This window comes from Rhinatrema bivittatum, chromosome 2 (assembly GCF_901001135.1).
Source record: "Rhinatrema bivittatum chromosome 2, aRhiBiv1.1, whole genome shotgun sequence".
In the NCBI taxonomy this organism is placed as follows: Eukaryota; Metazoa; Chordata; class Amphibia; order Gymnophiona; family Rhinatrematidae; genus Rhinatrema; species Rhinatrema bivittatum.
In genome coordinates, this window is record NC_042616.1 from 13,818,408 (window position 1) to 13,843,947 (window position 25,540).

At 49.0% G+C, this 25,540-nt stretch overlaps 1 protein-coding gene across 1 annotated transcript in view; it reads left to right on the plus strand.

Annotated features, from left to right (window-relative positions):
* The window catches only part of LOC115086235 (acid-sensing ion channel 1C-like), a 132,566-nt gene that overhangs the window by 69,863 nt on the left and 37,163 nt on the right, over positions 1 to 25,540 (plus strand). Inside the window, exons 5-6 of the mRNA XM_029592695.1 lie at positions 17,816 to 17,966; positions 24,736 to 24,792. Coding sequence (XP_029448555.1) covers positions 17,816 to 17,966; positions 24,736 to 24,792 — 208 coding nt within the window. The remainder of the gene's footprint in view (positions 1 to 17,815; positions 17,967 to 24,735; positions 24,793 to 25,540) is intronic.

Genomic DNA, 25,540 nt, shown 5'->3' on the forward strand with positions numbered 1-25,540 from the left:
CCGCACTCTTATCATGATTAAAGAACCGAGAATTACTGGGTTGAAACGGGCATCGGTGAACATATTCAGGGATGGCAAACTCCAGTTTGAGAGTCTCTCCAGCAGAATGGGATTTCACGATAGACACATTGTACAAAAGAACCTGGATGAAATGCATGCAGATAAAATTACTTAAATATCCTGTACCCCGGGCATCAATGAAAGATGGGTATTCTTCGCCATGGGGTCGCTTTGTGGGCATTGTGGCAAAAGCTGGTGCTTCTCTGTGCCTGGCGCTATGCATTAACGGGCACTGGTGCTGATGCTTCTTCGTCTTCCCATGATCCTTGGTCGGTTCTTCCCCAGTGCTGAGGTTGAGGATGACAATGGTCAGTCTCCAGCACCCCTATCCTCCCACGACCTGGACGAAACAGACAGTCACGCTGATGTCGATATCATGGTGTCCATAGTTGTACTTAAGAACTGGAGTGTGCCATCACAAATTCCTCTGCAATAAGTACATGGAGTGGCTGGGCTGGTACTAGCAAGTGGCTCTCTGCACCTCGCTTGCTCCCCCCAACACATACACCTTAATTCAGCAGGTTCCTGCTGCTCCTTTTGTACTTCCAGTTCATAAGAACATAAGAAATTGCCATGCTGGGTCAGACCAAGGGTCCATCAAGCCCAGCATCCTGTTTCCAATAGAGGCCAATCCAGGCCACAAGAACCTGGCAATTACCCAAACACTAAGAAGAACCCATGCCACTGATGCAATTAATAGCAGTGGCTATTCCCTAAGTAAATTTGAATAATAGCCGTTAATGGACTTCTCCTCCAAGAACTTATCTAAACCTTTTTTGAACCCAGCTACACTAACTGCACTAACCACATCCTCTGGCAACAAATTCCAGAGCTTTATTGTGCATTGAGTGAAAAAGAATTTTCTCCGATTAGTCTTAAATGTGCTACTTGCTAACTTCATGGAATGCTTCTAGTCCTTCTATTAATCGAAAGTGTAAATAACCGAGTCACATCTACTCGTTCAAGACCTCTCATGATCTTAAAGACCTCTATCATAACCCCCTCAACTGTCTCTTCTCCAAGCTGAACAGCCCTAACCTCTTCAGTCTTTCCTCATAGGGGAGCTGTTCCATCCCCTTTATCATTTTGGTTGCCCTTCTCTGTACCTTCTCCATTGCAACTATTTCTTTTTTGGGATGCGGCGACCAGAATTGTACATAGTATTCAACGTGCGGTCTCACCATGGAGCAATACAGAGGCATTATGACATTTACTGTTTTATTAACCATTCCCTTCCTAACAATTCCCAACATTCTGTTTGCTTTTTTGACTGCCGCAGCACACTGAACCGACGATTTCAATGTGTTATCCACTATGACGCCTAGATCTCTTTCTTGGGTAGTAGCACCTAATATGGAACTTTAATTTTAACATAGCATGGGTTATTTTTCCCTATATACATCACCTTGCACTTGTCCACATTAAATTTCATCTGCCATTTTTATGCCCAATTTTCCAGCCTCACAAGGTCTTCCTGCAATTTATCACAATCTGCTTATGATTTAACTACACTGAACAATTTTGTATCATCTGCAAATCTGATTACCTCACTTGTCGTATTTCTTTCCAGATCATTTATAAATATATTGAAAAGTAAGGGTCCCAATACAGATCCCTGAGGCACTCCACTGCCCACTCCCTTCCACTGAGAAAATTGTCCATTTAATCCTACTCTCTGTTTCCTGTCTTTTAGCCAATTTGTAATCCACAAAAGGATTTTTCCTAGAAGCCTCTCATGAGGAACTTTGCACTGCCAAATTGGTTAGCTTCCCTAATTTTTCTAAGCATTTCATCATCTGTCTGACCATTTTGTCCAGGTGGACGGTAGTATACGCCTATTGTTATACCCTTCCCAACACTCGTGGGATTTCTATCCATATAGATTCTACTGAGCATTTAGTCTCTTGTATGATCTTTATCCTGTTGAATTCTATACCCTCCCGGACATAAAGTGCCACACCCCCACCAAGTTGATCCTCCCTATCATTGCGATACAATTTGTACCCTGATATAGCACTGTCCCATTGGTTATCCTCCTTCCACCAAGTCTCTGTGATGCCAATTATGTCAATCTCATCATTTGCTGCTATACACTCTGACTCTCCCATCTTACTTCTTAGACTTCTGGCTTTGGCATACAGACATTTCAAAGTGTGTTTTTTGTTTGTATTAACCTGTTTTTCAGTTGTTAGGGATAATTCGGAAATCATTAGCTTCGTTGATTTTTTACATATAGGCACATGGACTATGTTTGCATTTAATGGAACCTCTCTGTTGGGATGCCCTAACTCTCCTGTTTCATTAGTATCCTTCAAGGATACACTTCTCCAAACCATGCACTGCTGAGTGACTGTTGGCTTTCCCCCTTTTTCTAGTTTAATAGCTGCTCTGTCTCCTTTTTGAAAGTTGGTGCCAGCAACTTGGTTCCACTCTGGTTAAGGTGGAGCCCATCCTTTCAGAAAAGTCTCCCCTGTCCCCTGATAAACCAGAGCTGAGATCTAGTGCCATGAGACTGCATTCATGACTTTCCTGGCACTTTTTCTCGGTATTTTATTTCTCTGAGGACAAGCAGGATAGTAGTCCTCAGAATGGGTGACATCATCAGATGGAGCCCAATGCAGAAAGCTTTTGTCAAAGTGTCTAGAACCTTTGGTTAGGCACACTGAGCATGCCCAGTATGCTCTATACCACGCGTCCATGCCGGGTCCCTCTTCAGTCTTTTTTTTTCTGTGAAGCTGTGAGCCTCACTGTTGGATTGAGCTCTACAATCTTGGCTTTTTGCCTTGTGGAAAACTTTGGTTGTTTTGCAATTTTTTCATGATCGGTCCATCGCTTGGTGTCAGGGTTTTCAGCATTCAGGAAAGTTTCATTTCGCGGTCAGTTCCCTCTCTGGTTGTGATACCTCAGAGCCTATTAGTCATCCACACCTGCTGCCATCCTTCTGTGCTTTTTCCCTTTTGTTTTGCCCCATCATGACCACATCTGGTTTCTGCCGATGCCTCCAGTGCCCAGGACCATGTTGATCACCTGTCCTCATGATGTTTGTAACCTCTGCCTGGGGTTAGCATGACATCCAGGGTTGCCGCTTGTGCACCCAGATGACCCCGAAGGGATGTTGGATTCGACTCGACAATATGGATTGGCATCGAAGGTCCTTGCAGCCACAACTTTGGACAACATGCCATCGACATCAACATGACTGTCGGTTTCGTCGAGGTCGTGGGAGGATAGGGGTGCTAAAGACTGACCTTTGTCATTCTCGACCTCAGCACTGGGGAAGAACTGACCAAGGATCATGGGAAGACGAAGAAGCACCAGCACCAGTGCCCATCAATGCATAGCGCCAGGCACAGAGAAGCACCAGTGTTTGCCACGATGCCCACAATGCGACCCCATGGTGAAGAACACCCATCTTTCATTGATGCCTGGGGTATGAGACAGTCTCCACTGGTCCTGGTGCCAGTTGCCTATACCCCTCGTGGCTTTGAGAAAGGTCTTGCCACCCCTCCTTCCTCCCAGTTGATGTTGGCATCAGCAACTTTTGAAGAGGAGCTGGAGCATCGAGGCTAGCTGGTGGTGGAGCGGGTGCTGCAGAGTTTTGTCCTGTGGCACCGATAGCACCAGAGCCAGTGCAACCTTTCCTCGTACTGATTCTGGAGAAACTGAATGTTCTCATCGTGCATTAAAGACCAGCTGACTTCTGTTCTGGGTCACACCAGTACCCGGTGGGGCACCGAGGCCTCCTCTACTGACACAGTGGTTGTTGTCGGTTCTCCTGAGGAGGAAGCTCTGGCAAGGGTGGCAGAGACACCGAGGCTTGTAGTCCCCTATCCAGATCTATCAATGCCTGCACCTCTGGACATAGACCAAACACCTAGGGCCCCATCCCCTGTGGTATACAGTGAGGATGAGGGTCTCTATGACCCTTGGGGGGTGTGATCAGATGGACTTCTCCTCCTCTGAGGATTCAGATGGTCTCCCATCAGACTCTCCTCTTCCAGGTGAGTGAAGGCAGTCTCTCCCTAAGGACTTATAACTTTTCAGGTTTTGTATGGGTGATGGCGGAGGCCATCCCATTCTGCTTTTGACTGAAGAATATACCAAGCACAAAATGCTTGAGATTCTTCAGTTTGTGGAGCCTCCTAAAGCGATTGTGATGGTTCCGATGCACGAGATCCGTTGAAGATTTGGGAACATCCCCTCACAGTGCCTCCCATGAATAAGAAGGCGGATGGGGTTTACGTCATCCAGAAGGCTGCCGGATTTGATAAGCATCAGCTGCCCCATCAGTCGGTGGTGGTCAAATCCACCCTCAAGAGGGACAAGTACTCTTGGACCCTCTCCTCGGCACTCCCGGGGAAGGACCACAGAGCGATGAACGCTCTTGGGAGGAAGTTGTTCCGAGACATCATGCTTAATCCCTACATTGCTGCCTACCAGCTCTATATGAGCCAGTACTTGTGGGACATCTGGAAGCAGAGCAGGAGTTGACTGAGCAGCTGCCTTAACAGAAGCAAGACACACTTATGTCTCTGATGCTCAAGGGCCTGAAGTATGGAAAACACGAGGTCCGTGCGACTTACGATGTTTTTGAGATGGCTTTGGGAATCGGCACCCACAAAATGTCATGTTTGGAGGCCACTGAACTCCAAATGGAGATACAGGGATGACTCGATGACGTGCCACGCACTGGAAAGAATCTCTTCGGAGATAGGGTGAGGGATGCTGTGGCCCAACTCCCGGACCACCATGAAACCCTGCAAGAGCTCTCCACTAGTAGTCTGGACCAGGCGTCCTCCTCCAGAAGGTCATTGAGGCCATGGTCAAGGAAGTCTTTCTTTCACCAAAGGAAGTACTATCCTCTGCCTCCACGAGCCTGTCAACACCATCAGAGTTCCCACGACCATCCCAGGCAGCAGAGAGCTCCCAAGCACCAAACGGTTCCTCAGTCAACTTCAGGGATGGGGTTTTGACTGGGCTTAGGGAGCGTAATCCAGTTGCCTATATACAGGACGATGGACCCTCCAGTCAGGGGCAGACTGCAGTTTTTGTGAACCAGTGGCCCAGTGTAACCTCGGACTAGTGGTTTTTGTTCATCGTCCGCCAGGGCTACCAATTAAATCAATTGTGTGCCCCACCAAATTGCCCTCCTTGCCCATGTTGGGGGCCAGTAGAGCATCAGGAGGTGCTGCAAGCGGAGTTGTCCTCCCTCTTAACGGCCAGAGCAGTTGAGCCTATACCACTAGGGCAAAGGGTGGGGATTTTACTCCAGGTACCTCCTGGTTCCAAAAAAACAGGACGACTCCGTCCCACCCTAGACCTGAGGGCCTTGAAAAAGTTTCTAAAAAAAAAGAAAAGTTCAAGATGGTTTCCCTGGGCACCTTATCCGCTTTTTGCAAAAAGAGGGCTGGCTATGCTCCCTCGAACTAAACGATACATACACCCATATTGAGATATTCCCCGCTCATAGGAAGTATCTCCGCTATGTGGTGGGAAAACAGCACTTTACAGTACAGGATGTTGCCATTCAGGATTGCATCTGTACCAAGGGTCTTCATAAAATGCCTGGTCATGTTGGCGGTGCACCTCTGCAGACTGGGAGTTCATGTTTTCCCGTATCTGGATGATTGACTGGTCAAGAGCATATCTTAGACAAGAGCCACTTGACCATTCGGCTGTTGAAGTCACTAGGGTTCGTCCTCAACTACCCAAAGTCCTATCTCACTAACATCACCTCAATTGGAATTCATCGGAGCTCTGCTAGATATGGCTCAGGTCAAGGCCTTTCTGCCATGCCAGAAGGCCAGCGCTTTGGCGATCATTGCGACAGAAATTCAACAGATCCAGCAATATCAGCATGGCACATGTGGAGGGTCTTGGGCCATATCACTTCCTTGGCATGTTTACACATGCGCATACCCCAATAGACCCTGATATCACAGTGGTGCCAGGCTACTCAGAGCCTCCAGAATTGCATCCAAGTCACCTCGTCTTCCAGGAACTCCTTGTCCTGGTGGTGGGTACTTTCCAATTTGGAATGGGGGATTTCCTTTCACTCTTCCTACTCAAATTGTGCTAACCACAGATACATCCACCCTGGAGTGGGGAGCTCATATAGATTTATTTATTTATTTAACAGTTTTATATACCGAAGTTCTGGTAACAAAGTTACTAATCACTTCGGTTTACATTATAACAATAGATTGACAGTATAAAGAATAATGTCTTACAATGAACAAGGTAAATAGAACTTGGAAAAAATAAATAATAATAACTTAATAAGGGGAAGGAGAGTAATTATATACAAAGTGGTGGACCGTCCTGGAGATCAAAGCTTAGATATTGAGTTTAAGTTTAAGAGAATGCTTGGTTGAACAACCAGGTCTTTAGTTTAGATGGGCTCAACACTCAGGTACTGTAGTCCGCTCAGGAATGTTCTTGTCAAATCAACTTCCTGGAGCTTCAGCTGATCAGGTACGTGCTATGGGCTTTCAGAGATCAACGGGAAGGTCATATCTTTGGTGGTGGTCACTTCAGCGCATAGGGTCAGCGAACTCCAGACCTTAGTCACATCCATTTTATACCAAGTTTTATCACAACAGAGTGGTCTTGTGTACACACCCTAGATTCCTGCCTAAGGTGGTGATGGATTTCCATCTTAACTGGTCAATCGTCCAGCCAATATTCTTTCCCAAGCCCATTTGCACCAAGGCGAATGAGTAGTGCACATTTGCACTGCCACAAGCCTTAGCCTTCTACCTAGAGCAGACAGAAGCCCATAGACAGTCCAGCCAACTTTTTGTTTCTTTTAAGAACATAACATAAGAAGTTGCCATACTGGGTCAGACCAAGGGTCCATCAAGCCCAGCATCCTGTTTCCAACAGTGGCCAATCCAGGTTACAAGTACCTGGCAAGTAGCCAAACATTAAATAGATCCCATGCTACTGATGCTAGTAATAGCAGTGGATATATTCTAAGTCAACTTGATTAATAGCAGGTAATGGACATCTCCTCCAAGAACTTATCCAAACCTTTTTTAAACCCAGCTACACTAACTGCACTAAACACATCCCCTGGCAACAAATTCCAGAGTTTAACTGTGCATTGAGTGAAAAAGAATTTTCTCCAATTAGTTTTAAATGTGCCACATGCTAACTTCATGGAATGCCCCCTAGTCCTATTATCCGAAAGAGAAAATAACCAATTCACATTTACCCATTCTAGACATAAGAACATAAGAAATTTCCATGCAGGGTCAGACCAAGGGTCCATCAAGCCCAGCATCCTGTTTCCAACAGAGACCAAAACAGGCTACAAGAACCTGGCAAGTACCCAAACACCAAGAAGATCCCATGCGAATGATGCAATTAATAGCAGTGGCTATTCCCTAAGTCAACTTGATTAATAGCAGTTAATGGACTTCTACTCCGAGAAATTATCCAAACCTTTTTTGAACCCAGCTACACTAACTACACTAACCACATCCTCTGGCAACAAATTCCAGAGCTTTATTGTGCATTGAGTGAAAAAGAATTTTCTCCGATTAGTCTTAAATGTGCAACTTGCTAACTTCAAGGAATGCCCCTAGTCCTTCTATTATCTGAAAGTGTAAATAACCGATTCACATCTACTCGTTCAAGACCTCTCATGTTTTTAAAGACCTCTATCATATCCCCCCTCAGCCATCTCTTCTCCAAGCTAAACAGCCCTAACATCTTTAATCTTTCCTCATAGGGGAGCTGTTCCATCCCCTTTATCATTTTGGTCAACCTTCTCTGTACCTATATCTTTTTTCAGATGCAGTGACCAGAATTGTACACAGTATTCAAGGTGTGGTCTCACCATGGAGCGATACAGAGGCATTATAATATCCTCTGTTTTATTCACCATCCCCTTCCTAATAATTCCTAACATTCTTGTTGCTTTTTTGACTGCTGCAGCACACTGAGCCAAAGATTTCAGTGTATTATCCACTATGATACTTAGATCTCTTTCCTGGGTGGTAGCTCCTAATATGGAATCAAACATCGTGTAACTATAGCATGGGTTATTTTTCCCTATATGCATCACCTTGCACTTATCCACATTAAATCTCATCTGCCATTTGCTCAATTTTCCAGTCTTACAAGGGCCTCCTGCAATTTAGCACAATCTGCAATGTGATTTAACTACTCTGAATAATTTTGCATCATCTGCAAATTTGATTACCTCACTCGTCGTATTCCTTTCCAGATCATTTATAATTATATTGAAATGTAAGGGTCCTAATACAGATCCCTGAGGCACTCCACTGTCCACCTCCCTCCACTGAGAAAATTGTCCATTTAATCCTACTCTCTGTTTCCTGTCTTTTAACCAGTTTGTAATCCACGAAAGGACATCGCCTCCTATCCCATGACTTTTTACTTTTCCTAGAAGCCTCTCATGAGGAACTTTGTCAAACGCCTTCTGAAAATCCAAATACACTACATCTACCGGTTCACCTTTATCTACATGTTTATTAACACCTTCAAAAAAAGTGAAGCAGATTTGTGAGGCAAGACTTGCCCTGGGTAAAGCCATGCTGACTTTGTTTCAATAAACCATGTCTTTCTATATGTTCTGAGATTTTGATTTTTAGAACACTTTCCACTATTTTTCCTGGCACTGAAGTCAGGCTAACCGGTCTATAGTTTCCTGGATCACCCCTGGAGCTCTTTTTAAATATTGGGGTTACATTAGCCAACCTCCAGTCTTCAGGTACAATGGATGATTTTAATGATAGATTAAAAATTTTTACTAATAGATCTGAAATTTAATTTTAATAAGAATAGGTTGGGCATTGCCTTTGCCAAACAGACAATATCCAATTGGCTAGCAGATTGCATCTCCATCTGTTATGCTCAGATAGGACAGCATCTTGGGGGTCACGTCAAGGCTCATTTTGTCAGAGCCATTGCATCATCGGTGGCCCACTTGTGAGCAGATTTCATGGAGGAGATTTGCAAGGCTGCAACGTGGAGTTCTCTCCATACATTCACATCACATTACTGTCTGGATAGGGATGGCTGACATGACAGTAGGTTTGGCCAGTCTATTGTCTGCAATCTGTTTGAGATGTAGAACCCAACATTCCCAACCTAAGGCCCATTACGTTCCCACTTAAGCAAGTGTTATTATTAGAGATGTGAATCGGAACCGGAATCTGTTCCGATTCCGGTTCCGATTCACATTGTGGGGTTTTTTTTTCCGTCCGGCCCGATAAACAAAAAACCCACCCCGACCCTTTAAAACTAATCCCTTAGCTTCCCCCACCCTCCTGACCCCCCCAAAAAACATTTTACAGGTACCTGGTTGTCCAGTGGGGGTCCCGGGAGCGATCTCCCGCTCCCGGGCTGTCGGTTGCCACTAATAAAAATGGCGCCGATGGCCCTTTGCCCTTACAATGTGACAGGGTATCCGTGCCATTGGCCGGCCCCTGTCACATGGTAGGCCACATGAGTCTTCCCCATGTCCTCATTATCTGCTCCTATCTGAACATTTAAATACAGGCTGGTCAGTCGCACTCACAACCCACTGCACTTTGGGGGGTTTTGGGGGTTTTTTTTTGCTTGGGATACAGTGATATGTGTTGAGTTCAGTATCCCCAATCATTCTCCAAAGATGCAAAGATGGCTCCTATGTATTCTCCTAATATGTGAACCCATGGGATTATCTCAGGCTTGGATTGTCAGGAATGGTCTCACTGCTGTTGAACAGATCTTAGGGGTGCATGGGCGTGAACTTTCAGAACTGGCCTCACTGCTGTGCACGATGCTGAGGGGTGCATGGGCCTGGAATGTCAGAACCAGCTTCACTGATGTGCACAAGACAGAGGGATGCATGGGCCTGCACTGTCAGGAATGGCCTCACTGCTGTGCACGAGGCTGAAGGGTGCATGGGCCTGCACTGTCAGGAATGGCCTCACTGCTGTGCACAAGGCTTGAGGGGTGCATGGGCCTAGACTTTCATAAGTGGCCTCACTGCTGTGCACAGGCCTGGACTTTCAGAACTAGTCTCAATGTGCACAGGGGTGAGAAGGGCATAGGTCTGGACTGTCAGGAACAGCCTCACTGCTGTTGAACAAGGCTGAGGGGTGTACAAGACTGGACTGTCAGGACTGGTCTCAGTGAGCACAGGGTTGAAAAGTGCACAGGTCTGGACTGTCAGGAAAGGCCTCATTGCTTTGCACAGGGCTGAGGGGTGCATGGGCCTGGACTGTCAGGAACGCCATTAAAGCTGTCGAGCGTGCTGGAGAGCTCTAGTGACCCTCTAGAGTGGACTTTTATGGCAGGAGGTTTCATGGGATATTCAAAGGAGCTGACAGTGCTTTTTAATAGTCTGGTTTGTGTCTTCCTCAGCCTCTGTCTTGCCCTCTTTTCGGTCCCCAGAATGCCCTGCTTTCCTGACCTTTGTGTGCGTGTCATGTGTGTGATCGTTTGATGTCTGTGCATGACTTTGCTGTAAAGTGGAATGGGCTTTACTTTCGGGTATCTGAAATGTATGAGATCATCTCTCTCTCTCTCTCTCTCTCTTTCTTTCTCTATCTCAATCTCTACATAGCAATATTAACGTAAATGAGGATGAATAAATACCAAAATGGTCCATCCAGTCTGCCCAACAAGATGTTTAGAGTAGTAAATGCCACTCTGTTCTGGTTACTTTATGCCTTCTGTTAAGGTTAGTAACTTCAGCTCTGTGCAGGTTACCCCATGCCTTCTGTGGGTAGTAGCTGCCGCTTTGTGCAGGTTACCCCCATGCCTTCTCTTAAGGGTAGTAACTGCCGCTCCATGCAGGTTACCCCATGCCTTCTGTTAAGAGTAGTAACTGCTGCTTTGTGCAGGTTACCCCATGCCTTCTGTTAAGGGTAGTAACTGCTGCTCTGTGCAGGTTACCCCCATGCCTTCTCTTAAGGGTAGTAACTGCCGCTCCATGCAGGTTACCCCATGCCTTCTGTTAAGAGTAGTAACTGCTGCTTTGTGCAGGTTACCCCATGCCTTCTGTTAAGGGTAGTAACTGCTGCTCTGTGCAGGTTATCCCCATGCCTTCTGTTAAGGGTAGTAACTGCCGCTCCGTGCAGGTTATCCCCATGCCTTCTGTTAAGGGGAGTAACTGCTGCTCTGTGCAGGTTATCCCCATGCCTTCTGTTAAGGGTAGTAACTGCCGCTCTGTGCAGGTTACCCCATGCCTTCTGTTAAGGGTAGTAACTGCCGCTCTGTGCAGGTTATCCCCATGCCTTCTGTTAAGGGTAGTAACTGCCGCTCTGTGCAGGTTACCCCATGCCTTCTGTTAAGGGTAGTAACTGCTGCTCTGTGCAGGTTATCCCCATGCCTTCTGTTAAGGGTAGTAACTGCCGCTCTGTGCAGGTTACCCCATGCCTTCTGTTAAGGGTAGTAACTGCTGCTCTGTGCAGGTTACCCCATGCCTTCTGTTAAGGGTAGTAACTGCTGCTCTGTGCAGGTTATCCCCATGCCTTCTGTTAAGGGTAGTAACTGCCACTCTGTGCAGGTTACCCCATGCTTTCGGTTTAGGGTTGTAACTGCTGCACTGCACAAGTTGAGCCCTTGGGTACTGGGGCCGGCTGGTCTTAGATGGAGCTGAAGCTCCATCTAGTCCAGATCTAGTTCAGATCTAGATCTAGTTCAGATCTAGTCCAGTGGGCCAGGTGAGAGGCGGAGAATGTGGCCAGGCCTGGTCCAGGAGGTCAGAGGCATGAGGCATAGTCAGGTCCAGTCCAGGGGTCTGAGGTAGGCAGCAGAAACAGGAGTGTAGTAACTGGAACAGCAACTCAAGAACCCGAGCAAACGAGAACGAGGAGACCCGTTGCCAAGGCAAGCTCTGACAGTCAGAGCTTGCCTTGGCAAGCTTGCCTTATATACCCAGGGCTGGCAACATCATCATTAGGGGCCGCGGGGACATTTCCCGCCGCGGCCCCTTTAAATTCTGACCGGCAGCACATGCATGCCTAGAAGCAAGGGCTGAACAAGGTGGCTGCGATGGCAAGGGCGGCATGGTGTCGTTCCTTTGCCACAGCTGGGAGATGGCCCATGCGGAGATCGAAGCGGTGGCACCCCTCTGCCACGGAGGGGGAGGCGAGGAGCAGTCCAGGGCCAGGCCGGGGAGCCAGGAAATGGCAGGACCTGGGCAGCGGACGGCAGGTGCAGCCAAAGTGAGAAGAGCCGTGGCCCGGGCCCGGTGCTGGGAGGTAGGAAAAGGCTTCTTGAGACCGGGGATTGTAACAGTATCCCCCCTTATGCCCCCCACCGGGAGGTCTGGGCTTCTTGGGATGAACTGCATGGAACTGTCTCAAAAGTTATTTGTCCAGAATGTTGGAAACTGGCTCCCATGAATTCTCTTCGGGGCCATAACCCTCCCAAGAGAGAAGGTACTCCCACCTTCACCCTCTCTTCCAAATGTCGATGACTTCTTGCACCTGGTAGGTAGGATCCGGGTCTGAGGACAGCGGAGGAGGTTCAGGAGGCTCGCAAGATGGCCAAGTAAGGATCAGCGGCTTGAGTAAGGAAACGTGGAATGTGTTGTGGATGTGTAAGGAGTGCGGGAGATGGAGCTGGTAGGTGACTGGTCCCACACGTCTCGCAACCGAGATTGGGCCAATGTACTTTGGTGCCAAGCGTTGCGAAGGCAATTTCAGGCTTATGTGGCATGTGCTCAACCACACTTTATCTCCCGGGAGGAAGATGGGTGCTCATCTGCGGTGAGCGTCCGTGGTTCTTTTGGCATGGTTGGCGGCCTCCTGGAGAATCTTGGTCGTACAAACCCACACTGCATGTAAGGCTTGGGCAGTGGCTTAGACCGCAGGAGAGGAGATGGATAGTCGTACAGGCAGCGGAGGCTGTGGCTGTCGGCCATAGACAATAGAGAACGGAGAGGCTCCGAGGATTCACAGATGTGGGAATTATGTGAAAATTCCGCCCAGGTTAGCAGTTGTGCCCAATTGTCCTGTCACTCATTGGAATAGGCCCTCAGGAAGATTTTCAGAGAATGATTGGTGCACTCTGCCTGCCCATTTGCTTGAGGATGGTTGGTGGTGGTGAGACATAACTTTACCCTGATCTTTTGGCAGAGAGCTCGCCAGTACCGGGCTATGAACTGGGGCCTGCAATCGGAGGTGATATACTTGGGCAGACCGTGAAGCCGGAAGACATGGACAAAGAAGAGGCAGGCCAGTTCAGGAGCAGATGGCAGAGTAGGAAGAGGGACGAAATGGGCCATCTTACAGAAGTGGTCCATGATTACCCAGATCGTGGTATGGCCGTCGGACTTAGGGAGATCTACCATGAAGTCCATGGATACATGAACCCATGGAGCCTTTGGAATGGGTAAGAGTTGGAGGAGTCCCCATGGCCAGCCCACAGGCACCTTCTATTGGGTGCACATGACGCAGGAGTCCACGTAGGCACGGGCATCCTGGATCATTTTGGGCCACCAGTAATATCTCTGAAGTAGACTTACGGTGTGAGCCCGCCCGGGGTGCCCGGCAAGCTGGGAATCGTGGGCCCATTGCAAGACCTTTTCGCAGAGTCTGCGGGGGACTACCGTCTTCCCTACGGGAACAGGAGTGGAGGCGAGCAGGTGTATGCGAGCAGGATTGATGATGTGTTGAGGAGCGTCGGGTACGTCTTCCGGTTTGAATGAGCACAACAGCACATCTGCTTGAAGGTTCTTCTCTCCCGGGTGGGATCTGAAGTCAAAATCAAATCGAGAAAAGAGCGACCAACGAGCTTGCCTAGCATTGAGATGCTGGGCCTGTTTTAAGTGCTTGAGATTCTTGTGGTCGGTGTAGACAATGAACTGATGTTGCACTCCTTCATGCCAAGGACGCCATTCTTCCAGGGCCAGCTTGATGGCAAGCAACTCGCAATCGCCGATTCTGTAGTTGCTTTCAGTGGAAGAGAACTTGTGGGAATAAAACGAACACAGATGGAGCTTGCCCTTGGGAGAGCACTGACTGAGGACAGCTCCAACTCCCGCAGAAGAGGCATCTACCTCGATGAAGAACTTCCGGCTTGGGTCCGGGTGTTGCAGGAACGGTCTTTTAAGGAAAGCCTCCTTGAGGGTCTGAAAAGCCGAGATGGCTTCTGGTGTCCAATTCTTTAGGTCCACGCCCTTCTTGGTGAGGGCTGTGAGGGGCGCTGCGATGACGGAATAGTTGGTGATGAACTGGCGGTAGTAGTTGGCGAATCCCAGAAAGCATTGGAGCACGCGAAGGCTGGGACCAATTTCGGATTCACTGAAGCTTGTCGGGGTCCATCGCGAAGCCGTTCCTGGACACAATATTGCCGAGAAAAGGTAGGCTCGGCTTTTCAAAAACACATTTATCCAATTTGGCATAAAAGTGATGATCCCAGACGTGCTGAAGGACTTGGCATACATTCTAGCAGTGTGTCTGCAGGTCCCGGGAGTAAATCAGGATGTCATTCAGATAGACAAGTACTTTGGAGTAGAGCAGGTCCCAGAATATTTCATTCATCATTCATTGGACAACTGCCGGGGCGTTGCAAGGGCCAAAGGGCAATTTCGACTGTTGAAGGCAGTCTTCCAGAAATCCGCAGGGTGGAATTGGACCAGGTTGTAGGCACCCCATAAGTCGAGCTTGGAAAAAATGGTGGCACCTTGCAGGCGGTCGAAGAGCTCATTGATTAGGGGTAGCGGATACTTATCTTTGCGGGTGATGGTGTTGAGGCCCCTGTAATCAGTACAGGGGCGCAGCGACCCATCCTTCTTGGTTATGAAGAAGAAGCTCGTCCCCGCAGGTGATGAAGAGGGCCTGATAAAGCCTTTTGCCAGGTTTTCCTTGATGAAATCGGCCATCGCCTGAGTCTTGGGAATGGAAAGTGGATAGACCCGATCATGAGGGGAGAAGTCCCGGGCAGGAGTTTGATGGCACAGTCGAATTTTTGTACAGGTGGTAGGATGTTGGCCTTCTGCTTGGAGAAGACGTTGGCATAGTCAGAGTAAGGTGCTGGTATCCCAGGGGTTGCAGTGGCAAGGGAGAGCGGCCGGGAGTCTTCCACCGGTGCAACAGACTGCAGACAGGATTCCCGACAGCGAGGGCCGCACTTGGAAAGCTGAAAGGTGGCCCAGTCGAACTGGGGGGAGTGGCGTTGGAGCCACAGCAGGCCCAGAACCACCGGATGGATGGATTTTCCAGAACATAGAACTCAATATCCTCGTGGTGGAGGGTGCCGACCTGCAGTTGAATGGGTATAGTGACCCAGGATATCCTTCCTGGCAGAGGATCCCCATGTATGGAGGCGATGGACAGGGGTGCCTCGAGCATCTTGATGGGGATTTGCAGGTGATGCACCAGGTTCTCCCACAGGAAGTTCCCGCCAGCTTCTGAGTCGACTAGGACTAGCGTGGGAGAGGAGCGGGTACCGCAAGATAGTTTGGCCAGAAGTGAAAGCTGAAGGGCCATATTGGCCGCACCTAGAGTCAGGGACTCTGCTGGCCATAGGCCAGGGAGTTTCCCAGACGGACTGGGCATTTGGTCAGACGATGCCCCTCAGCTCTGCAATATAGACAGAGCCCCGACTGTCTCAAAGGCATTCCTCGGGGGGTAATTTGCCATGGCCCAACTGCATGGGCTCTTCAGAGGTTCGGGGTCTAGAAGCTCCTGATGGGAACCCTTCTCTGGTGGAACTCATCTGGGATGCTTCAGAAGGGGAACGACGGGTAGGCCATAGCTCCTGGCTGTGCTCTTGGGCTTGAAAATCAATATGACCGGCTAGGTCAAACAGCCCCTCCAGGGAGTTGGGCAACTCGTGGGCAATGAGTTCATCCTTTAGTGGGGCAGATAGCCCATCCAGAAAAATGGGACAGAGGCAGTCCTCTTGGCAACCCAGCTCGGAGGCCAACGTACAGAACTCTATTACATAATTACTGAGGGGCCATCGGCCCTGACGGAAGTGCAGGAGGTTGTAACTGGCATTCATGGTCCTCCCTGGGTCATCGAAGGTTTTCCGGAATTCGGCGATGAAAAGAGGCAGATCCTGGAGAAGAGCGTCAGAGTGCTCCCAAAGCGGGGAAGTTCAGGATAGGGCCTGCCCTCGAGTTGTGAGAGGATGAAGATAGCCTTTGTCATGGCGGCGACTTGAAACATGAAGTGCATGTAGCATTGGTTAATGAAACCTCTGCACTGCGCGGGATCACCATTGAAGCGAGGCAGAGCTTGGAGCGAAAAGTGGGACCTTGGAGGAGATGGCTGCACCGGGGGGCTGGGAGCCGACGGTGGCGCAGCAGAAACGTGACCGGCGTCGAGATGGGCGTTGAGCTGCTTAATAGAAGCCACCAAAGCCTCAAGGTACTGCTGTTGTTGCTGGATCTTGAGTGCCAGGCCTGGGAGTGCCAGCCGGGTCCATGGCCTTGGCAACCTGTTGGTTTCAAGGACCCGTGGCCCGAGGTGATGTTGGCCCCATCTGTGGGGGGAAACCCCCACAGGTCCCCATCGTCGGGTGGCGAGGTCGGATGGGAAGCAGAGGTCAACTGGAGCTTCGCCACTACCAGCACACGTTCTCTGCAGGTTGAACCCTTGGGTACCGGGGCCAGCTGGTCTTAGGTGGGCCTCTGCAAGGGAGCTGATGAGGGAGCATGGTGGCAACCAGGAGAGAGAGGCCTAAGGCCAAAGCCAAGAGCGGTATCAGATCCAGTCCAGTGGGCCAGGCGGAGAGCATGGCCAGGTCTGGTCCAGGAGCTCAGAGGCATGAGGCGTAGTCAGGTCCAGTTCAAGGGTCAGAGGCAGACAGCAGAGTGCATGGTCAAGTCTAGTCCAGAGGTCAGAGGCAGGCAGCAGAATGCGTGGTCAAGTCCGGTCCAGAGGTCAGAGGCAGGCAGCAGAATGCGAGGTCAAGTCCGGTCTAGAAGTCAGAGGCAGGCAGAAGAAACCGGAGTGAAGGAACTGGAATAGCAAACGAGAGCGAGAAGACCCGTTGCCAAGGCAAGCTCTGACTGTCAGAGCTTGCCTTATGTACCCAAGGCTGGCAACATCATCACTAGGGCATGTGGGAACTTTTCCCGCTGCAGCCTCTTTAAATTCTGATCGGCAGCGCGCGCACCTAGGAGCAGGGGCCAAGTAAGGCGGCTGCGATGGCAAGGGTGGCATGGCGTCGTTCCTTCGCCATGGATGGGGAGGCGAGGAGCAGTCCAGGGCCGAGCAGGGAAGCGGCAGGACTGTGGTGGCGGCCGGCAGGTGTGGCCGGAGCAAGAAGGGCTGCGGCCCGGGCCCGGTGCTGGGAGGTAGGAACTGGCTTCTTGAGACCGGGAATTGTAACATCTTCTCAGTTTGGTTCTCTCATTCCACCAGTCTTCTTCCCTCCCTTTCGTGGTTTGTTCGCTCATTCTTCCAGGCTCTCCACATCACTTTCCATCCCTTTCTTGGTTTGGTTGGTTCATTCTGCCAGACTCTCCTCCTCTCTTTCCCTCCTTTTCTGCTAGCAGTCAATCAAAAGCTGAGTTATAATTGGGTTGCTCCTCTCAGCCCTGCAGGATGTGGGGGTTATGTTATCTTCTGTCCTTTTTTCAAATATCTATCTTAAAAGTAGAAATAAAATGTTTGTCTGAGGTATCTACTCTTCTCTCTTCTCTCCTGTCTCCTAATGCCTCTCTGCCTTCTTTATTCTTACCTCTATCTCGTGTTGGGTTTTTCTCTTCCTCATATTTTGTTTCTTTCCCTCCTTTTTTTGGACTGCCTCTTCCTTAACCCTTCATCCGTTTCAGCTGATGTACCTTCCGCCCCCGTGGGGGGACTGCAAATCCACCGACTTCGACTCAGAGTTCTTCTCCACCTACAGCATCACGGCCTGCCGCATCGACTGTGAGACCCGCTATGTGGTGCAGAACTGCAGCTGCAGGATGGTGCACATGCCAGGTATGGGGAGCCCAACTCTGGGGCCCTGGGGCCAGCCTGACATGAAGGAAGAGGGTGGATTCAGCAGGAAGGTCGCATTGACCCATCATTGAGGATATCGTGAAAACCTGACTATCTCTGGGGTCCCCAGGACAGATTTGGGAAACTCTGTTGCATAGGGTCTCAATTTCGACTAAAAGGCCAAGTAAGGTCCAGCCAGAGCATCTAGCTCAGACTATGCAATCCATCTTAGCATCAATGGTCAACAAGTGAAAGTTGTAGCAACCCAAACAGGACCCTGGCTAGTGCAGAAGGAACTGCAGTCTCAATGCACAGATGATGAATTTCCTTGTACATTGTGAGGTCAATATTCATCTTTGTTTGTCTGGCTAAGGCTGGACTTAGCAGTGAGATTGAAAATCCTGCTGCACTAACCAGCCCCGAGATAGCTGGGGGGCAGGGCAGGTTGGGTCAATCCAGGGTGTAGACACTTATCTAGCTAAGTTAGTCAGATAAATGCTGTTTTTCAGTGTTATCCAGCCAACATAGCCAGATAATTTTAGGACAGTTGAGAAGCCAGATAAACGGAATTCTCTGAGGACAAGCAGGATGGTAGCTCTCACACATGGGTGACATCATCAGATGGAGCCCGGCACGGAAAACATTTATCAAAGTTTCTAGAAATTTTGATTGACACACTAAGCATGCCCAGCATGCTGCTATCCATACGTCCATGCGAGATCCCCCTTCAGTCTTTCTTTTTCCGCAAAGCTGATGTTAAGAAATGACCTGCTTCTTACTAGCTCTGAGCAGCTTCACAGCTGGACAATGGCCGCCGGCTGCTGAACTCCGGTGGAGAGAGGACAGCCTCATAGCCATTTTTCTTTAAGGATTATCTGAATACATAAAGGATGACTTGGCTGTACGAGAACCACCGGATTCCTTAGAAGAATTGATCTGCTTGGCAATCCATTTGGATCTCCAGTTTCAGGAAAGGTCTCGTGAGAAAGCATCCCTTTGCCAGTCAGTCCGACTAGCACCCACCTTTCAACATCTGGTTCTTCCTACCAAATCTCAGGAATCATGAACTGTTTCTGATGAACCCATGCAAATAGATCGAGTTAGATTATCCTGGAAGAATTACAGAGGTGTCGGCAACACTATCTCTGTGTTACGATGCTGCTCGCGGGCCTAGCCGTGAGCAGCCTCTCACCTCTCTCACAGCCCGGAGGCCACTGACGCCGCTGCCTTGCGCAGCCCAGCACCGCCGCTGTCCTCTCTCTGTGGCAGGCATAGCCGCAGGCGACTTTGCCCTTCCTTGTGGCATGAAGCCATTGAGATCCCGGCCTTGTCTTGAGACCCAGAGGCCACCAACATCGCTTCTCTTGACGCGGCAGGGAAGCCGTGGCTGCCTCCTCCCTTGTGGTAGGGAACCGCTGACATGCTGCTCCTCCCTTGCGGCCCGGAGGCCACCGACGTTCCTCCTTCTCCACGGTGTGGGGCTGCCCTTGTTACAGCCTTCTTCGCAGCATGAGTGCCGCCACTGCTGTCCCTGGTCCTGGCCTCTCTCTAGGCGTGCGGCTGCGCCCCTCTTCGATATTTAAAGGGCCTGCTGCAGGAAAAGCCCCGTGACCCTGCCTAATGACGTCATCCGGGCGTCTTCTCTTCAGCCCTATGGCAAACAAAATTAACTTTCACCGGCTGAATTCGGGGTGACTGCTGGCTGTCCGCTTATCCTCTTCACTGCCCCACGGTACTGAGAGTTAAGGGACTTTGTGTAATCACAGCTCTCGCTGTGCCCCAGACTGTAGTGCCCGTCGACCATGTGTTGTTAAGATGGCGGAGGCTCCTGCAGGGAAAAAACTGTTGGCCTTTTTTTTTTTTTTTTACAGAGGATGCACTACAACAATTATCCCAATGGGTTACGGAGGCACTGGACGGTCGCCTTATCAAATTGCAGACCTCTATGGTGGATATCAAGGCGGCTTTGTAGGGCCACTCCAAGCGGCTTGATATGGCAGAAACTACCCTCTCCGACCTTGGAGACCGGCTGGCTGAGTCAGAGCGGCACGTGGCGGACTTGAGGTCTCAACAGCGAGAACTCCTAACAAAACTTGAGGAGCAGGAGGATCGCGGATGGCGAAATAACTTAAAGATCATTGGATTGCCTGAAACGGTAAAAGAGGGAGAGTTAAGGGACTTTGTGTAAAAATGGCTCCCTGGCCAGCTGGGCTTAGCTCTGATGCTGATCGGGTACATCGACTGGGCCCTCTGCGAGAGGGCAGTAGCAGACCGCGGCCGGTTATGGCACGTATTTTGAACTGGGAACACAAAACCCAAGTGCTGAGGGCATATCATCAAAAAGCTACTGTGGAATACCAGAGATGCAGAATCCTGCTGTGTAATGATTTTTCAGCCAGTACCGTGGCCCAGCGAAAGATTCTAGTGCCGGCTTGCACGGAACTCCACAAACGGGGTATCAAGTTTGCGCTGTTCTACCCTGCGAAGTTACGGATACAGCATGACAACCAGGTTTTATTTCTCACCTCTAAGGAAGAGGCAGATCGCTTTATCATGAACTTGCCGAGACAAGGAGCAGAGTGAGGATGAACAGTTTGTTTTTCACGGTATCTCAAGAAATAAATTCGTATCGGCCTAGTTTAAAGTGACTGATGCTACCATAGGCACTATTGCTCTTTCCGATCATGCTCCGGTGATGGTGACATTGCAATGTGGCCCAAATGCCTGTCCCCCGTTCTCCTGGTGCTTGTGTCCTGATTTATATTTGGTTAAGGAGTTTCATAGATATCTGCAAGGATGCTGGAAAGAATATGTAGAGATTAATGTCACCCCAGATGTCTCTCCCTAGGCTGTGTGGGAGTTGAGAAAGACGATCATGAGGGGGGCTATTATAGCCTATGTAGCTAAGCGCAACAAAAAGTGTAATGCAGAAATATTACGGCTAACGGCTGTGCTTAAAACTGCCCAACAGCAGCATATGGCGGGAATGACGGCCGAGGCTAAAGCCCTTATGGATAGAGCACGTGAAGCCCTAAACAGTCTACTCCACCAAAGGGCGACTAAATTGCTCAGATATTATCGCTACCAGTTATATAAACACAGCAAAAGGGCAAGCCGCCTTCTGTCACATCTCTTCCGCCCCCGCGGCCACCGAACAGCAGTAGTAGGTATTAGGGATGGCCAAGGAGTGCAACATACTGCGTCTGCAGCCATTGCGGCTAGATTTCTAGAATACTACACATCCTTGTATGGCCCTAAGCCTATGAATTTGGAAGCTGCGAACGTCCTTTTTCGCGACCTTCCATGGCCACAACTGGCCGGAGAGCATCTGGCTGCCCTCAATGGCCCCATAATTGAGAGTGAAATTTATTCTGTGATCCAGACACTTAAATTGGGTAAAGCAACGGGTCACGACAGCTTGGGATCTGAGTTTTATAAGATTCTGAAGTTTACTGTCTTGTCCCCTTTACAAAAATACTACAATGGTATGCTGCTTGATAACCACCTTTCTGCAACTTCCAACAAGTCCGTTATTGTTGTCCTCCCTAAGCCGGGAAAAGATACATTGGAGGTGGGCTTCTATCGACCAATCTCACTGCTTAATGTAGATGTAAAAATCCTAGCTGCCGTTTTGGCATCCCGACTCAGTAGTGCCCTACCCTCCCTCATCCATGAGGATCAAACTGGCTTTGTTAGGGGGCAGCAAGGAGTACGAAATGTACGTCGCTTTCTGGCAGCGCTAAGCTATGCGCCCAAGGCGGAAGCACTGGTCCTGAGTCTATACGCCGAAAAGGCTTTTGATTCCCTATCTTGGTAGTACCTGTTCTGGGCATTGCGAAAATATAACATTTCAGGAGATTTCCTTCACTGGCTTCAGGTTCTTTATAGCAATCCCAGCGTTTCTATTTTGCTCAATGGGTCGCCCACAGCCACTTTTTCTTTACACTGTGGGGTAAGGCAGGGTTGCCCTCTATCCCCACTGTTGCTCGTCCTTGCCCTGGAACCTTTAGCTATCACACTGCGGAGGGAACCGAATTTTACTGGGATTAGTGTGGATGGGCACCCGTTAAAGACTGCCATGTTTGCCGACGATGTCCTTTTATTTGTTGGGCGGCCCCCGTACCAGCGTACCTGTTATTGTTAACCTCTTTGAACAATTCCGACTGGTGGCCGGTTTAAAAATAAACGTTGCCAAATCTGAAGATCTGGCCCTGAACGACCACCTGCCCGCTACTTGGGTGGGACAATTTCCCTTTCAATGGGCTCAAGATAAGCTAAAAATACTTAGGCATCTGGATTCCGAGAAGGTTGGAGAGGTTATACGAATTTAATATTTTCCCCCTGTCTTACCAGTCTGGGGGTGTAGCTGAAAGTGTGGAGCCCTCTCCCATTGTCGCTGTTTGGTCGTTGTGCTTTAATAAAAATGGTACTAGTCCCTAAGATTTTATGCCTCTTGCATATGATTCCTTGCTGGTTGACAGCTGGAGACCTCAGACGGCTCCGAGCCTTTCCCTTTCAAATTTCCTTTGAAAGGGAAAGCGGGCCCGGCTGCCCTATGCTACGCTAGTACGTCCCCGGGAACAGGGCAGGCTAAATTTGCCAGATTTTCGATTATACAATGTAGCCTGCCAGATGTGCTTCCTAGGCGAATGGCTCACTGGAACCTACCATTACTGTACAAAAGGGATGCTAGGTAGCATGTCCGGCCTTAGCTCCCCTCTAAGCATTATTCAGCTGCGCCCCGGGCTATGAAACAATCCCATTTACCCCAAGATCTTATTGAACCCTTGTGTTTGGGCTTGGAGATGGGCTGCACCGGCTATTTGGCTTACCCGGGAGGGCTTCTCTCCTGCTGCCTTTTTTAGGCAATGTCAGCTTTTTGCCAGGTTCGGAGAGTAGGGTTGTCTTTCGGTCCTGGGCGAGTAGTGGGGTGATGTTTGCCTTTCAACTGTTTGACCCTACCTCTCATTTACTATTGGACTATGAGACCCTGGTTCGCACTTTTCAACTACCGGCTAGACAATTTTATGCCTACTTGCAAGCACGGCACTATTTGCAGTCATTTTCCTGGTCCTCGGAGGCGCTGGCAGCTGAAACCACTTACGCTACTAAGCTACTTTGATACTGCCTGCCTAGCAAATACTATTACTGGTTGGAAAAAACTGGGGCAACAGCTTCGCAAGACTGACCGCCTAGATTCTTTGGCAACCCGTTGATCTTGTTATGCTGACTTCGGTGGTTACCCCGGTGCACATGAAAGCCTGCCTCACAGCGCTTTACAAGTTGTGACCTGTCCTGGGCATCCGAGAAGTTCAATTTAAAATTCCTCATTGCTTCCATTATGACGACGTACGTCGGCACAAAATGAAGCTGGCCCCCACTCCTTTGTACAGTAAGTGTGGTGTGGCGGACGGTGTGTTACATCATCGACTGTTTGCTTGTTCACAGCTGAAGGCCTTCTGGGTCTCTGTACCGCAGACAATAAGTAAATGTACGGACATGGCTCTTTCTTTTGCAGGAACTGTCTTACTGGCCAGCCAACACATGGTAGTGGATCCAAGCTGAAATTTGAACGCCTTGCGGTAATGCTTGCTTGTCGAACTATACTGGCCGATTGGGTTGACCCGGTGGCAACCCCCACCATTTCTGCATGGTCAGGCAGGATGATTTCCTTACCGCAGATGGAAGTTATGGACTTTCTGAGTGGTACGAGGAAACCAGACAAAATATACTGTGCTTGCTGGCCCGCATATTATACTCTGCTTCCTAATGATGTCCAAGCTGGGTTGACTAATAATGCCTACAAGCCAACCTGGTCTTAAAAACAATGGAGGTTCCGGGGGGGGGGGGGGGGGTGTTATGAATTGAGTATGTTTGGGGTGTGACTGAGGTGTGCTAGGGAGTTGTTTTGGAGATTGGCTGAGGTTAGGACTATGGAATGTGGGCATGAAGGGGGAGGGAAGTAAATGAAAAACTGATGAAGGAGCGCGCCTGCTGGGGGCTCTCTTGCTGGTATAGGGCATGCTGGGCGTGTTCAGTGTGCCCAGTAAAAGTTCTAGAAACTTTGACATAGGTTTTCCGCATCGGGGCTCCATCTGATGATGTCACCCTTGTGTGAGGACTAACCTACTGCTGTCCTCTGAGAACACCTGTTACAGGTAAGCAACTCTGCTTACCCCTGTTCGAGCAGTACATTCTGTCTTTTGTGTATGTGTGCACAAGTTTGGGTTTGTGCATATACACATGGGTGTGTACACAAGTGTGTGTGTGTGTATGGGACAGGGGTGTAACATTTTAAGTAGGTGTTCAGGTGACTGTAATTTCTTTTTCCATCCAGTTTCCGACTTCTTATATTGTTATTCCTGGGCGCCCCCCTGGTTTCCATTTCTTGCTGCTCAGTAGCAGGTTAAAGTCATGCCAATTCACTACTCTGACTGTGCTCTTGAAAATAGAAAAGTTTATATGGGAGCTAGAGGAAGACCTCGATCTGTAGCTGATTCAAATTATAGTACCGCTAATGATAGAAATTACAAGATGGGATGACCATGGCCTGTAGAGCAGGAGATGTCCCATCCGAAGGCTAGAAAGCGATAAGACACCGCTAGAGCTCCTTGGGGAGACGTAGGTGAGGTTTCCTCATACAAATGACACCAGGCTGGTTCTGCATTTTCTACTTATGTTCCCGAGACAGTGGATCCGCCAAATTAACCTTACAACAGGTGTCCTTGCCATCTGCTTCTCACCATGCACCTCTCTCTTTATTCCTCAGGAAACGCCAATGTCTGCACACCAGAAAAACAAAAGAACTGCGCAGACCCAGCCCTAGGTATTTAATAATACTTATTTCCCCTTCCACCTATATTAGAGACATAACTACGAGCTGCTCTGCCCCTTCCATGTGTGTAATGGAGACCCTATGTAATGCAGATACACCTGTCCCTGCTCTTCTCCTTTCACCTGTGTAATGCAGACACACCTGTCCCTGCTCTCCCCCTTTCATCTGTATAATGTAGACACACCTGTCCCTGCTCTTCTCCTTTCACCTGTGTAATGCAGATACACCTGTCCCTGCTCTCCCCTTTTCACCTGTGTAATGTAAATACACCTTTCCCAGCTCTCTTTTCACCTGTATAATGCAGTCACACCTATATATGCTCTCCTCCTTTCATCGCTGTAATGCAGATACACCTATGCCTGCTCCCCCTTTCACCTGTGTAATGCAGACACATCTATGCCTACCTTCCCCCTTTCACCTGTGTAATGTAGACACTCCTGTCCCTGCTCTCCCCCTTTCACCTGTGTAATGTAGACACACCTATGCCTGCTCCCCCCCTTTCACCTGTGCAATGCAGATACATATTTATTTATTTAGTTATTTAGTTATTTAGTGTTTTTATTATACCGGCATTCATGACAGGTATCACATCATGCCGGTTTACATTTAACAGGGTGTGAAAAACAAAGAGAAATACAAAAAATGCAAAAAACTTTAACAAGTGCATGGTTAGAATATTGCAGTGACAATAAAACAGGGAAGTGTAAAACTGGGAACAGAAGAGAAAGTAGCAGAAGTT